The sequence below is a fragment of the Phodopus roborovskii genome, unplaced genomic scaffold (genome assembly GCF_943737965.1).
Source record: "Phodopus roborovskii unplaced genomic scaffold, PHOROB, whole genome shotgun sequence".
NCBI classification, from domain to species: domain Eukaryota; kingdom Metazoa; phylum Chordata; class Mammalia; order Rodentia; family Cricetidae; genus Phodopus; species Phodopus roborovskii.
This window is the reverse complement of record NW_026126517.1, coordinates 17034773-17047864: the sequence shown is the minus strand read 5'-3', so window position 1 is coordinate 17047864 and position 13092 is coordinate 17034773. Positions and strand designations below refer to the sequence as shown.

The 13092-nt window shown below is 36.5% G+C and overlaps 1 protein-coding gene and 2 pseudogenes across 1 annotated transcript; 2 read left to right on the top strand and 1 right to left on the bottom strand.

The window, feature by feature from the left end:
• Positions 1–1133: 1133 nt before the first annotated feature.
• On the top strand, positions 1134–2072 carry LOC127231313 (olfactory receptor 8D2). The gene has a single exon (XM_051196846.1). The coding sequence runs from the start codon at positions 1146–1148 to the stop codon at positions 2070–2072; it is 927 nt and encodes a 308-aa protein (XP_051052803.1). The 5' UTR covers positions 1134–1145.
• A 7018-nt stretch (positions 2073–9090) lies between these two features.
• On the bottom strand, positions 9091–9827 carry LOC127231382 (olfactory receptor 149-like; annotated as a pseudogene).
• Positions 9828–10145: 318 nt separating this feature from the next.
• Positions 10146–10808, top strand: LOC127231380 (olfactory receptor 8D1-like; annotated as a pseudogene).
• Positions 10809–13092: the final 2284 nt, after the last annotated feature.

The window sequence follows — 13092 nt, the reverse complement described above, 5'->3', positions numbered from 1 at the left end:
AAATAAGAAAGCATGGAGTTCTGATCTAATGGATTTGAGAAATTGGTGAGTTTGGCTTCAAGTACTGCAAGGAAAATAAGCCCCTAAAGGAATCAGTGAATTATTAGTATTTCAGATATTGCACCTGGAAGTCAGCTCTGCTTTGCTCTTTCAAAGACAGGGCTGGCCTCAGCTGTGCTTTATGGTCAGACAGTAGCAGTACATTTCTGTTTGTTACATCCATACTAAGGAGAATGCCTTAACCTATTCTGGCTTTCTCTTCTGAGAGAAATATTGCAAATCTATGGAGAATAGACGAGAAATTTCTATAATCGTTTTCTTTTATAAACCCACTTTATTGTGTATCCTCCCAGGTTTAGAGATTGTGATGTTGAGTCATATAAATACATTGAGAAAACTAACTTATCTAAACCCTATTGGAAATTAAGTTTTGTAAAGTGGATGATTCCTTTGGCATGTACTCAAGTGAAAATGATATGTAGTCTTATTTTTATTATACAAACAAAATATTCAGAGATTATGCTTATTCTTAACCTGTAGTATTTACAGAATCAAGTTTATAAGTAAAGTTAAAAGACACTGACAAAATAATGGGCAGTCAATAAGGTGGAGTGCAACCAGGACTGCTAAATTCAGCCTTTGTCTATAAGCCTTTAAAGCTCATGAGGTCTCGACCCTACACAAAAAATCACAGACAACAGATTTGCTGAAAGCAGGAGAAATCACCCTTCCTCGGGAATTGCACAATGCTTGCCCACCCATTTCCAAAGGGTAATCCCTGTAACATTCATGCAAATTAAACAATACAGGGTAAACAGGTTGTAATAAGGAATGCATATGAATATACACATATGCATATATCCATGTAACAATACTTAATGAAAAGGTGGTTATGATTTTTTTTATGAAACAAGGAGAATAATATGGGAAGGTTTTCAGGTACGAAAGGAAAATGATGTATTATATTATAATTTCATGAAATAAAATAATTAATGTTTTAAAATGGTCTATTGAGTGCACAAAGGTATGGGAGAAATGAGATTGTCAGAAAATGAATCCATCAAACACAAGCAGAAAATAAAAGCGACTATCAACCCTTTCTCTCCCTTCTCCTTATAGATAACATTTTATGAGTACTGGCTACTATGAACCATTCTGCAGTGACTGACTTCATCCTTGAAGGGCTGACAAAACGTCCAGAGCTTCAGTTGCCACTCTTCTTCTTGTTTCTTGTAATATATTTGGTCACAGTGGTGGGGAACTTTGGCATGATCCTTTTGATAGCCATCAGTTCTCAACTTCACTCCCCAATGTATTATTTCCTCAGTCATTTATCCTTCATTGACCTCTGCTACTCCTCTGTCATAACACCTAAGATGCTGGTGAACTTTGTATCTGAGAAGAACATCATCTCCTTTCTGGAGTGCATGACTCAGCTGTACTTCTTCCTCATTTTTGTCATTGCAGAAGGCTACCTCCTGACAGCCATGGCCTATGACCGCTATGTTGCCATTTGTAGCCCACTGCTTTACAATATTGTTATGTCCCAAAGAGTCTGTTCCATAATGATGGCTGTGGTATACTCACTGGGTGTCTTTGGGGCTACTGTCCATACCACACGTATGACAATGTTGTCCTTCTGCAGGTCTCATATTGTCAGCCACTATTTTTGTGACATATTGCCCTTGTTGACTCTGTCATGCTCCAACACCCATATTAATGAGATATTGCTATTTATTATTGGTGGAATCAATACCCTGGCACCTACACTGGCTGTCATAATCTCTTATGCTTTCATTTTAACTAGTATTTTTCGCATCCGTTCCAGTGAAGGACGTTCCAAAGCCTTTGGCACTTGTAGCTCCCATATTCTTGCTGTGGGAATATTCTTTGGGTCTATAACATTCATGTATTTCAAGCCTCCTTCCAGCAATAAGATGGAAGAGGAGAAAGTGTCCTCTGTGTTTTATACCACAGTGATCCCAATGCTGAATCCCCTAATATATAGCCTAAGGAACAAGGATGTAAAGAATGCATTGAAAAAGCTACTTGGGGTAAGGCTGTCATCTTAAAATTGAGAGAAAAAAAGATGAAACATGAGAAGTTAACATCTTTTCTTTGAATTTTTTATATACCATGAGAAAATAGTCATTACTTGAAAAATTATTATTTTATGTTTTTGAGAATGTCTGAGACACTTTTAGCATTATCAAACAATATAATTTACTGATATATAGTATAAGTACAAGAGAGAGACTAGAGTCATGAAGTCACACACCTAGGCATTCCAGTTGTTGCAAGAAGCTCAGAAATGTTTGTATGAATCTAGGAGGATAGAAGAGCAGTTTAATAATCAGGTTCATCAGTAATTTTAAAGTTGTCTCTAGAAATGTAGCTTAACAAATTCCTGTAAATCTAAGCTATTGCATTTAACCAAATAATAAAATCAACTTCAAAAAATCAATAGAGAGTTCAAGGCAATGATTTGTGATTTTGTCATTACTTTATGAAGAGTGGTTTCCCTCATATTCCACAGCATAATATAAACCATGTGTCAACAGAAAGAGTTGCAGTGATAGAATAACTATCACTGAATATACTAAATAATGGCATAGAAATGAGAAATGTGTGTGGGGGGGAAGGCTTGGTGTTTTCAAAGCGAAGGCATATTCTACATCTACACCTCTTACATTGAGAAAAACTGAAATTATTTTCTGCAGATTACCCCTCTGATGTTTTTCAGCCTTTAAATGTTTACCTTGAGGTGGGTTTTCCAACTTCATCAAAGTGTGTTTTAAATGAAAAATTATATGTGTAGTGTAGTTAAATGTAATTGAGATATATATATATATATATATATATATATATATATCATATATACATGTATATATATGGCAGTTAAATAAGGATCAGGATAAACAAATAGGCCGAATAGATGTTTATTCAGGGAGAAATAACTTACAACCTAGACAGATGAACACCAGCAAGTTCCACCGGATGCTCTCCTGTCCGAGTACTGCCAGTAAGAGAGTGTTCCTGGTTCTTCCTCTGACCTCCTTCCACAGGTCACTTCTGCCCATGGCTCCACTCCCACAATGGGTGTGGTCAGTGCCACAGAAGGAGGCAATGTAACTATCTCACTGTATATATATATATATATATATATATATATATATATATATATATATCATATGACTGAAGATTTCAAAGCTGGGTGTTGGTGGCCCACTTTATTCCCAGAACTTGGGAAGCAGAGACAGAAAAAAAAAAGACTGAAGATTTCTCCAATTTCTGCAAGGTACCTAAGAAAAAGCTATAAAATTTGATTCATAATTTCCCTAGATGTCACTTCATCAATTAAATGCTCATTTATCCAAAGTCTCATCCCCCTTTTCATATTATTTCACTCCAACACTACACCTCTTATAGGGGTAAAATGTGTGTTTATACTGAATACACCATATTAGGGAAGCATCCTGGAAACATAAGGGGAGTCACAAAGAGTAGAAGAGGGCTCTTTGGAAAGGAGGTTTTCCAAATGAACAGGATTGGCTCACATATAAAGACTGAGGCAGCATGCACAAGGCCTGCAGGAGTCTACAACAGAGGCTTTCCTGGAGCTGAAAGGAGAAGTGGACACATGCCCCTTACCTAGCCTACAAGCTATCTTCAATGGATAACCACTTGCAAATGTAAACTTTGTTTCTGCAAGGGAGGCTCAATGGGGAAACAAACTACTCTGAAAGATAGGCTATATCTCAGCAGTAGATGGACAACAGAAAATGAAGTCAATTGCATCTTTGGACATTCCTTGACTCCTAATGTTATGACAGGGATTTTTAAACTTAGGCTTTTTTTGTTGTTGTTTTTGTTTTTTTTGTTTGTTTGTTTTTGTTTTTGTTTTCCTGACAGGGTTTTTCTATATTGCTTTGGAGCCTGTCCTGGACCTAGATCTGTAGACTTGGCCAGCCTCAAACTGACAGAGATTCACCTGCCTCCACCTTTAAAGTTAGTTTTTAATTTACAACATACAGGTATACAGGTCCTTGGTATATATAGGCTTCCAGTTTTCCAAATATAAAAATGAAAATTAGTGTGTCTCTGCATCTATACCATTTTTCGTGCCTTTTTTGGGGTTCTTTTCCTTTTGTTTGTTTAATTTGTTTTATTTGGTGTTTTTATATATTATTTTCTATTATTGATATCTCTTAGAAAACAATTTTCTGAGTGACAGAAAGGGGGTTGATTCAGATGGGAGGGGAGATGGTAAGGAATTGGTAGGAGAGGAAGAAATGGAAACTCTAATCGAGATATATATGGGGAAAATATACTTCCAGTATGTGAAATTAATAAAAAGAACAAAAGCAATCAGGCCTATGTGTGATCCAAGCCCTTGGATGCTGAGGCAAAAACATTTAAAACGAAATTCTTAGTCCTTGGGTTAAACAGCATGATTCTATCTCAACAACAAACATGACAAGCTACAAAAAACAAGAGAATGGTATAAGGAGAAGAATTCTATGTATAATGGTGGGATGATAAATCTCTAAATATGCTGTTGAGAGAAAAATCTTCAAAAATTCAGATATATCTGATCTGGAGACTGGAGACTGGAGACTGGTGGATAGCCTGAATGTTTCCACCTCAGACACATGGTAATGATTCCTTGACTCTCTGAGACCTTGCTTACTTCCTCCTCATAAACAAATCTCTTTTCACAAGGCTGTTCAAATAAATTGTTATAGTTATACTGGATGGTTTTATGTGTCAACTTGACACAAGCCAGAGTCATCAGACAGGAAGGAGCCCCAGTGGAGGAAATGCCTCCTTGAGATCCACCTGCAAGGTATTTTCTTATACAATGAACAGTAGGGGAGGGCCCAGCCCATGGTGGGTGGTACCATTCCAGGGCAGGTAGTACTGGGTTCTATAAGAAAGGTGGACTGAGCAAACCAGGGGTAGCAAGCCAGTAAGTAGCTCTTCTCCATGCCCTCTGCCTTAGCTCCTGTCACTGGGGTCCTGCCCTATTTCAGTAACTGTCCTGACTTCCTTCACTAATGAACAGTAATGTTGAAGTGTAAGCCAAATAAACTCTTTCCTCCCCACCTTGCCTTTTGGTCAACTTGTTTCATCACAACAATAGAATCCCTAAGAAAGACAACAGTTTTGCTTTGTTTAAATTACTCAAAACCAAACAAAAGGAATGATTTTTTGTATAAATAAAATAAAATCTTAGTCAAGGGAGAGAGAGCAGTTTCAAATCATGTCTATTGAGATGATAAAATATTATTCATAATTTTCCTCAGAGAACATATTATAGGCTATTGATGGAATGTTTGAGTTTGAAATCAGCTATCCAGTTGTGTTACTACTATGTCTAGTAGACTCTAGTTCTAAACCTGTGATCATATATGTTCCTGGTCATAAGAAATGGATGAAATAAATATACACAAATGTAAAAAAGATCTTAGTATGGGAAAGGTGGGTAGACATGAGAGTGAGGAGCATGAGAGAGTCTAGAGTGAAGAACAATCAAAATACAAAATGCATGATACACTTGTATAGAACTGACAAAGTACAAATACTATTTTCCAAGAAGAAACCTTGCAGTATGTGAAGTACTGGGCAGCTCACTAATATGGAATGTTTAGAAACATGGAACTGGACCGTAGGTCTACCCATTGATCTTTCAGAGGACAAAACAAATGCAAAAGAAAATCAAGAGAAGCATAAGAGAAATTACTTGACAAAAAGATTGGCAATTTCACAATGCACATTCTGATCATTGTGTTTTAACAGTTTTTTATTATTAATTTTTAAATTTAAATTAAAAACAATCTTATTTTACATGTCAATCCCAGTTTTCTCTCCCTCTCATCCTCCCACTGCCCCTACCCTTTCCCTGTCCCAGGCCCCATCCACTCCTCAGAGAGAGTGAAGCCTCAGATGGGGGACAACTAAAGTCTGTCACATCGTTTGAAGTGGGACCAAGACCCTCCTCTCTGTATCTAGGCTGAGATAGTATCCCTCCATGGGGAATGGGCTCCAAAAAGCCCCTTCATGCACTACAGATAAATAATGGTTCCTCTGTCAGCAGTTCCATAGACTGCCCAAGCCCCCAACTGACATCCACATTCAAGGGATCTAGTTTGATCTTACGCAGGTTCCCCAGATGTCAGTCTGGAGTTCATGAACTTCCTCTTGCTCTGGTCAGCTGTTTATGTGGGTTTCTTGTTCTTGACCCCTTTACTCATCACTTCTTCCTTTCTACAACTGGATTCCAGGAGTTCAGCTCAATGCTTAGCTGTGAATTCTGCTTCTGCTTATATCAACTACTAGATGAAGGCTCCATGATGGCATTTAAGGTAGTTATCAATCTGATTATAGGGGAAAAACATTTAAGGTAGCCTCTTCACTATTTCTTGGATACTTAGTTGGGGTAATCCTTGTGGATACATGGGAATTTTTGTAGTGCCAGGTTTCTCCTTAAACCTGCAATGGCTTTCTCTATCAAGGAATCTCTTTACTTGCTCTCCTTTTTTGTCCTTCCCCCAATTAGACCTTCCTGATCCCTCATGCTCTCTCCCCCTCCTCTCTCTCCTACCTCCCTCACCCTACCCATTACTCCTAGTTTGCTTAGGAGATCTTGTAATCTTCTTTTCTATTCAGAGTATGCAAGACCATTTGATTTCCATTTGCCTGCTGACTCCATAAATTAATAGGTCCTTATATCAAGCAAGGTAATAGAAGTGTGTCTCCATTCTATCATGATTTATTATTAAATATACATTAGCTGTGATATGAGAAGTCCCAACAATTAGAAAAAGAAGGAGAAATGCCATCTTTGATTGTAGATGATAAAGTAGCTTAATCCAAAATCCTTAGAGTATCTGTGATAAAGCCAACTTAAGACTTCAGTAAGGCACTGAGTGGTAAATTAACATTCAGAAATCTGAACAAATCATATCTAGCTATAAGACATAAACCCCATTGCAAAGCAATGAGGGAGCACTAATATAAGTACATGCGCCGAGCAAAAAGAGTGATGAGCTGACCTCAGGGAAATTATAAAATGTTTCCAGTGGATCCAGATGTGTACTTCAACCCCTGAAAACAATACATGATGTGAATGGCATAATATTTAAAGATAATAGCAATATATAAATTTGAGAAGACACTAACAAAATTCCCATGATAATTTTTATGGTTGTGAATATTAATTATTTGTTTTGGTGAAGCAACTCATGATCAGAATTGTCCATGGGAAACCGAAGGACATGAAACGTCGTAAGAGGACAAAGCTTACTTTTGACACATTTATAAATTTTGAAACTAGTATTGTAGGCAAAATAACAAACAGTTGATTGTTTTATGATTCTTCTTTTTACCTTTATATGCCTATAGACAATACCTGATTTTAACACTGCCACAGAGGACTGGTGATTGACATTTCTACCATTTCATATGAATAAATGTTTTATTAATTTGTTCTTAGTTTATCTTTATTCAAAGTAATCATTTAAAATCGATGTTATTGTTGATAATACTATTGTATAGATTTATCAGAGTCTACTCAATATTGGTAATCAGGTATGGACTTTTAGTCTACAATAAATAAAGTTGTTATCTATTCAATATATTTATGATCATATATATTATTTAATTTGTACAAATATCTAGTTGAAATACTTGTATATTATGTTAAATGAGCTATTAACCCTCCCTCAGACTGCAAATCTACTTCTGAATCACAAAAATTACAGTTGGTCCAGAGAAGCAGAAAGGGAAAAATCTCCCAAGCAAATTGGGAACATAGAGGAAGGGGAGAGGGAGTTAGAAGAAAGAGAAGGGGAGAAGAAAGGGGAGACATGCTCATGAGGGAGCAGGAAAAATGAATAAGGGAAAGAATAGAGAAGAACAAGAATAGAGATACCATAATAAAGGGAGCCATTATAGGTATAAAGAGAAATCTGGCATTAGGGAAATGTCCAGAGTTCTACAATGATGACCCCCAATTAACAATCTAAGCAATAGTGGAGAGGCTATTTGAATGTACATCAATTATAATGAGATTGATGATTACATTATATGCCATCCTAGAATCTTCATCTAGTAGCTGATGTGTGTGTGTGTGTGTGTGTGTGTGTGTGTGTGTGTGTGTGTGTGTGTGCGCATGTGTATGAATTAAGAGATGGCTCAGAACCCACAATCTGATTCAGGCATCTCACAGATTCCTGTAATTCCAGCTCCAAAGCATCAATATCCTCTCCATTCAAAAACAGACACACATGCATAGGGCACGGGGTGCATGTGCTCACACAGATACTGTCATTCACATACACTTACACATACACAATCAAATAAGTAAACAAAGGTACACTTCCTGTCTATCAATGTCACCAACAGGAGGAAAGAAAAGTTACAAAATGTTTGAAATGACAAAGCAACTGCAGCTTGGACATTGCAATGGCTTTAGGGAGTGCTGAAGATTCTAAAACAAAATTCACAATTTCTAGAAGAGAAAAACAAAAGTTTTTGCCTTGCCTTAAAAGAGACTCTCTGTGGACTCTGCCTACATTCTCTTTTGCCACTCTTGATATAACACATATACAAATGTTTTATAGACGACTGAGTATATCAATATATCACTACTCTAATTCATTCATAAGAGCACAACTAGGTCTCATCCAGGAGTGGTCTTTTGATACTTGGCTTAATTGTGTTTCAGAAGTCACAAATGGATGTCAAAGCAATTGATTAAATTTCTTCCATTTATATTAAGAATGCAAGACTTTGAAATGAGAGCTTATTTATTTATTATGTACTATTAGGGAGACATTTGATGGAACTTGTGTTGACGAAGAAGTAGTAGAGAAAGGGAAAAAAACAATTTGTATGGATAGGAACAGAAATCAGGTAAAGAAAGGAAATCCAAGACACTTTGACAACTGAAAAGAGATGGTCCTTGCAGATGAAGTAATTTCTTAGTTCACAGTGAGTAATTTGCCATCCATCCCCAAGTCTACAAAGAAAGGAATAGCTTTCAAAGAAGATATAGTATTATTAAAGTATTAGACTCTAAGCCATTTTTTATTTCTTCTTACACAGATTCAACACTTGCTGTAACACTTTCTTCAGAGAACATTTTACTTCCTCATTTATCAGGCTATATATCAAAGGATTCAGCATGAGTGTGACCAGGTTATTCAAGACCTGAACAGCCATACTAAGCCAGGGATTGGGAGTGTACGAGAGCCATTGACATAAATGCAAGGAGGATGGCAGTGAAGTGGGCACTGCAGGTAGAGAAGGCTCTATGCTGCCCCTCAGCAGATGGGATCCGCAGAATGGAGCATCTGTCAGAGGTGAGGATGAGGAGGAAGCAGCTGAGGGACATCAGGTCCACTCTGATGAGCCCCACCTGCTCCAGAGCTGATGTGTCTGCATAGGCCAGCTTTAGCATAGCAGGAATATCATAGAAGTAATACTTCACCACATTGGGACCACAGTAACACAACTAGAAAATGAGAATGATCAGAAAGGTAGCCTGGATACAGCCAAAACATGGTGTTCCTGTTGCCAGCGTGGTGCACACTGTGTTTTACCATTATTGAGTACTTTAGAGAGTGGCATATGGCCATAAAGTGGTCATAGGCCACTACTATATACAGGAAACAGTACAATCCAGGAAGTGTATTTTCAGGTGGAGTATTAGGTGATTGGAGTACATATATGTTCACAGAGACTGTAAAAGTAAAATGAAATCATAAGTACCTGTTTCTTCATGCTTTTGTTTGTTTTTGTTTTGTTTTTGTCTTACAGATCATCTTGAGATTTTAGTGTGAAAAATGGAGCTCAAACCTGCTCACATAAGGGGTTATATCCCTTTAAGGATGCTTTGGAAAAATATTTTTTCATTTTTATCAAATATTTAATATGTCCTTTGATAAGCTCTGTTAAAGAAAAAAATCTAGTTTTCCCAATTTTAGTATTTTTCCAAACTAGATAAAATTCTGGGACAAAGCTCTCTTTGTTATACTTGGTCCATTGCTGTCTTAAAGTGTCTAGGATGAGATCCAGTCTCAGGTTGTTCACTGTAAGGGGACCCCAAGCCACTCCTCTTTCATACCATTGTATTCCTCTTTATGAGAAGATTGAGAAATCTAGACCTTCTTTTGATATATGAAATAATTCACATTGGTAGTTATCTCCTGACTGCCATGGCATCTGATCGATATGTGGCCATCTACAGACCAGTCATGTACAATGTGATCTTGTCATCTAGGCTCTGCTCACTGTTGGTTCTGGTTGCCTTCATCCTAAGCCTTTCGTCTGCCATTGCACATACAAATGATATGATGAAGTTGAAATTTTGCAAATCCCACATCATAAGCCACTACTTCTGTGATTTTCTCCCCCTCCTCAACCTCTCCTGCTCTAACACACATCTCAATGAGATTCTCCTGTTTACCATTGTTGGACTCAACACAGTGGTCCCTAACCTAGCAGTTACCATCTCCTATGTCTTTATCTTTGGCTGCATCTTTCAAATCAGCTCATCAGAGGGCCGGTCCAAAGCTTTTGGTAGCTGAAGCTCTCACCTCATGGAGGTGGGGATCTTTTTCAGGTCTATCACCTTTATGTATTTCAAACCTCATTCAAGTAATACTCTGAAGGAAGAGAAGGTGTCCTCTGTGTTTTATACCACAGTGATAAGTATGCTAAATCCATTAATATATAATTTGAGGAACCAAAATGTGAAAAAATCATTAGGCAGATTCTTGGTGGGTAATAAGTTTTCTTGTTGATAAACAATAGATGGAGAAGAGAACGTTCTATTGATGCATACCTTACCTATGTTTGTTAGTCTGGGATTGATCTCATAGTAACCTATATATTAGGCATGTACTACATCACAGAGATATACCCAGTATCTATACATCTTAAAATGCTTTTCTTTGTGTTGTTTTTTCAAATTTTCCAATAAGATGAACCATTTTAAGTATTGCTTTGAAAGGAAAACTGATCTGTCTTTCATATAAATGAAGTGATGATTTAAATTGTTCTTTAACATCAGTCTTGTCATCCAAATATTCAAGAGCTGTTAAGCCTTATATAATATTTCTTTGTTAGTAGGTCAGCAGTTAGAGATGTGGTCCCATGTAGTGTTCTACCATCCATGAATAACTCTGAGTGAGCTACTCAGTAGAAGTACAAGTTCAGTAGAAGTAGTCACAGCTTCTTTTATTACATCCATTGTCTCCTGCTATCTTCTACCTCTTACATTACTTCTGCCCCTCATCTGCAATGATTCTTCAGCATTAGATGGTATAGTAGTCCAAATGCCTTATGTGAACTTCCGATTTTATCTATCACTTATTCTCATCATCCTAGGGTGCCATTAGACTCTGTTAATTGTTCAGTGTGAATAAAAGCTTCTCTTATTGATATTGAGAATAGATTTTGCTTAAGGGTATAAACATAAATATTTAGAAAGAAATTTGTAACTATCTCTCTCTAGATAATTATTGGTGTTATTCCCTCTCACAGAACTAATACTTAGATTACAGATGGAACATGGGATTTGACACTTCACCATCTTTTGTTTTGTCAGCACTACACCAATCAGAAACAAGCACATTGTTCCAATAACAAAAACACAGGTATGTCTGAACATAACTAGTAGACCGAAATCAATACATCCATACAAACATGAAGAGGATATTATTAGGGGAAAAAGAGTAGACATGAGAGGGAGGGAGATGAGAAATGCTAGAGTTAAGAACAATCAAAATGCAAATTGTATGATACACTGCATGGAATTGTTGCAACACAAATTTTATTTTTCAAAAGAAAAATGTGCAATATGAGACATACTCTGCTGCTAACAAATATAGAATGATCAGAAACAAGAAATGGGATCCTATGTTTATTCATTGATCCTTGACATGACAAGACAAATAAGAAAATCAAGAGAAACATAGGAAAAAAAACAATAGCTGAAAAGATTGTCAGTTTAGTCTATATGTTCTGCTCAGTGTGTTTTAATACTTCCTGTCTATTCAGAGTATGCAAAATCACTTGATTTCCAATAGCCCCTTGACTTTCATAAGTGAGTATCTCCTTATACTCCTTATACTCCTTATAAATGAACTGTATCCCCCAACACAATATGATTTATTATTAAGTATACATTGTTATTCATAAATTGTGACAGAGTGTACATTATGTTCTTTGTATCTTGTGCAAAATCAAGCCATTTTATTTTGGGCCTACATGAAGCAAGATGGTCTTGAAGACCAAGCCTTGCTATCTATAGGCTCCACAGAGTGCCAATATGGTTCCCTAACACTTCACTAATTAGAACTTTGCTTCCCTCTGTTACTATACTATCCAGTGACCAATGACTGCCTCAATTTTTGTGTTCAAAAAATAAAAACACCATTACTATCATATTTCTTCTTTATATCAATGTATTTTGTAAATGTTTAATTTACTTTTTATGCTACTGTATTATATTTATATCATTTCCCTGTACCTTCCCCTTCTCAAACCATCCTAAGTACCCTTCCTTGTTCTCTTTCTAGTTCATACCATCTACTTTTCATTAATTGTTTCTTACATAGAGCTAGTGAATCATGGATCCTGAAGAATAACTTACAATTGCCACTTTACTACACCAACAAAATATTTAACTACTTTATAAATAGTTTTTCTTATATACATAGTTGATACATGTTCTATTATAGATGAATGTTGGGAAAATAACTCTTTATTCCTAATGGGTCCAATGACCTGGGACTCATGTATGAAGTCAGCCCATTGACAAAACTCTGACCACTTGTTTCAAAAAAGTGGTTCTGGATAGCCTGAACTATTTTTATTTATACAGTTTCAATGGTTTCCATGAACAGTTATACAATCTAATTTGTTTCTTTAAGTTTCTAATAATGTTTACAACAATTGCCAGTTTGTGCCTTTATCTCATTTTTTGTTCATTCCTCAACTTCCCCATGGGTAACAATTTCCTACTTGATTCACAACTTTAATATTAAAAGCATAGCAAGTAACAAAGGATGTTTTTTAATTAGG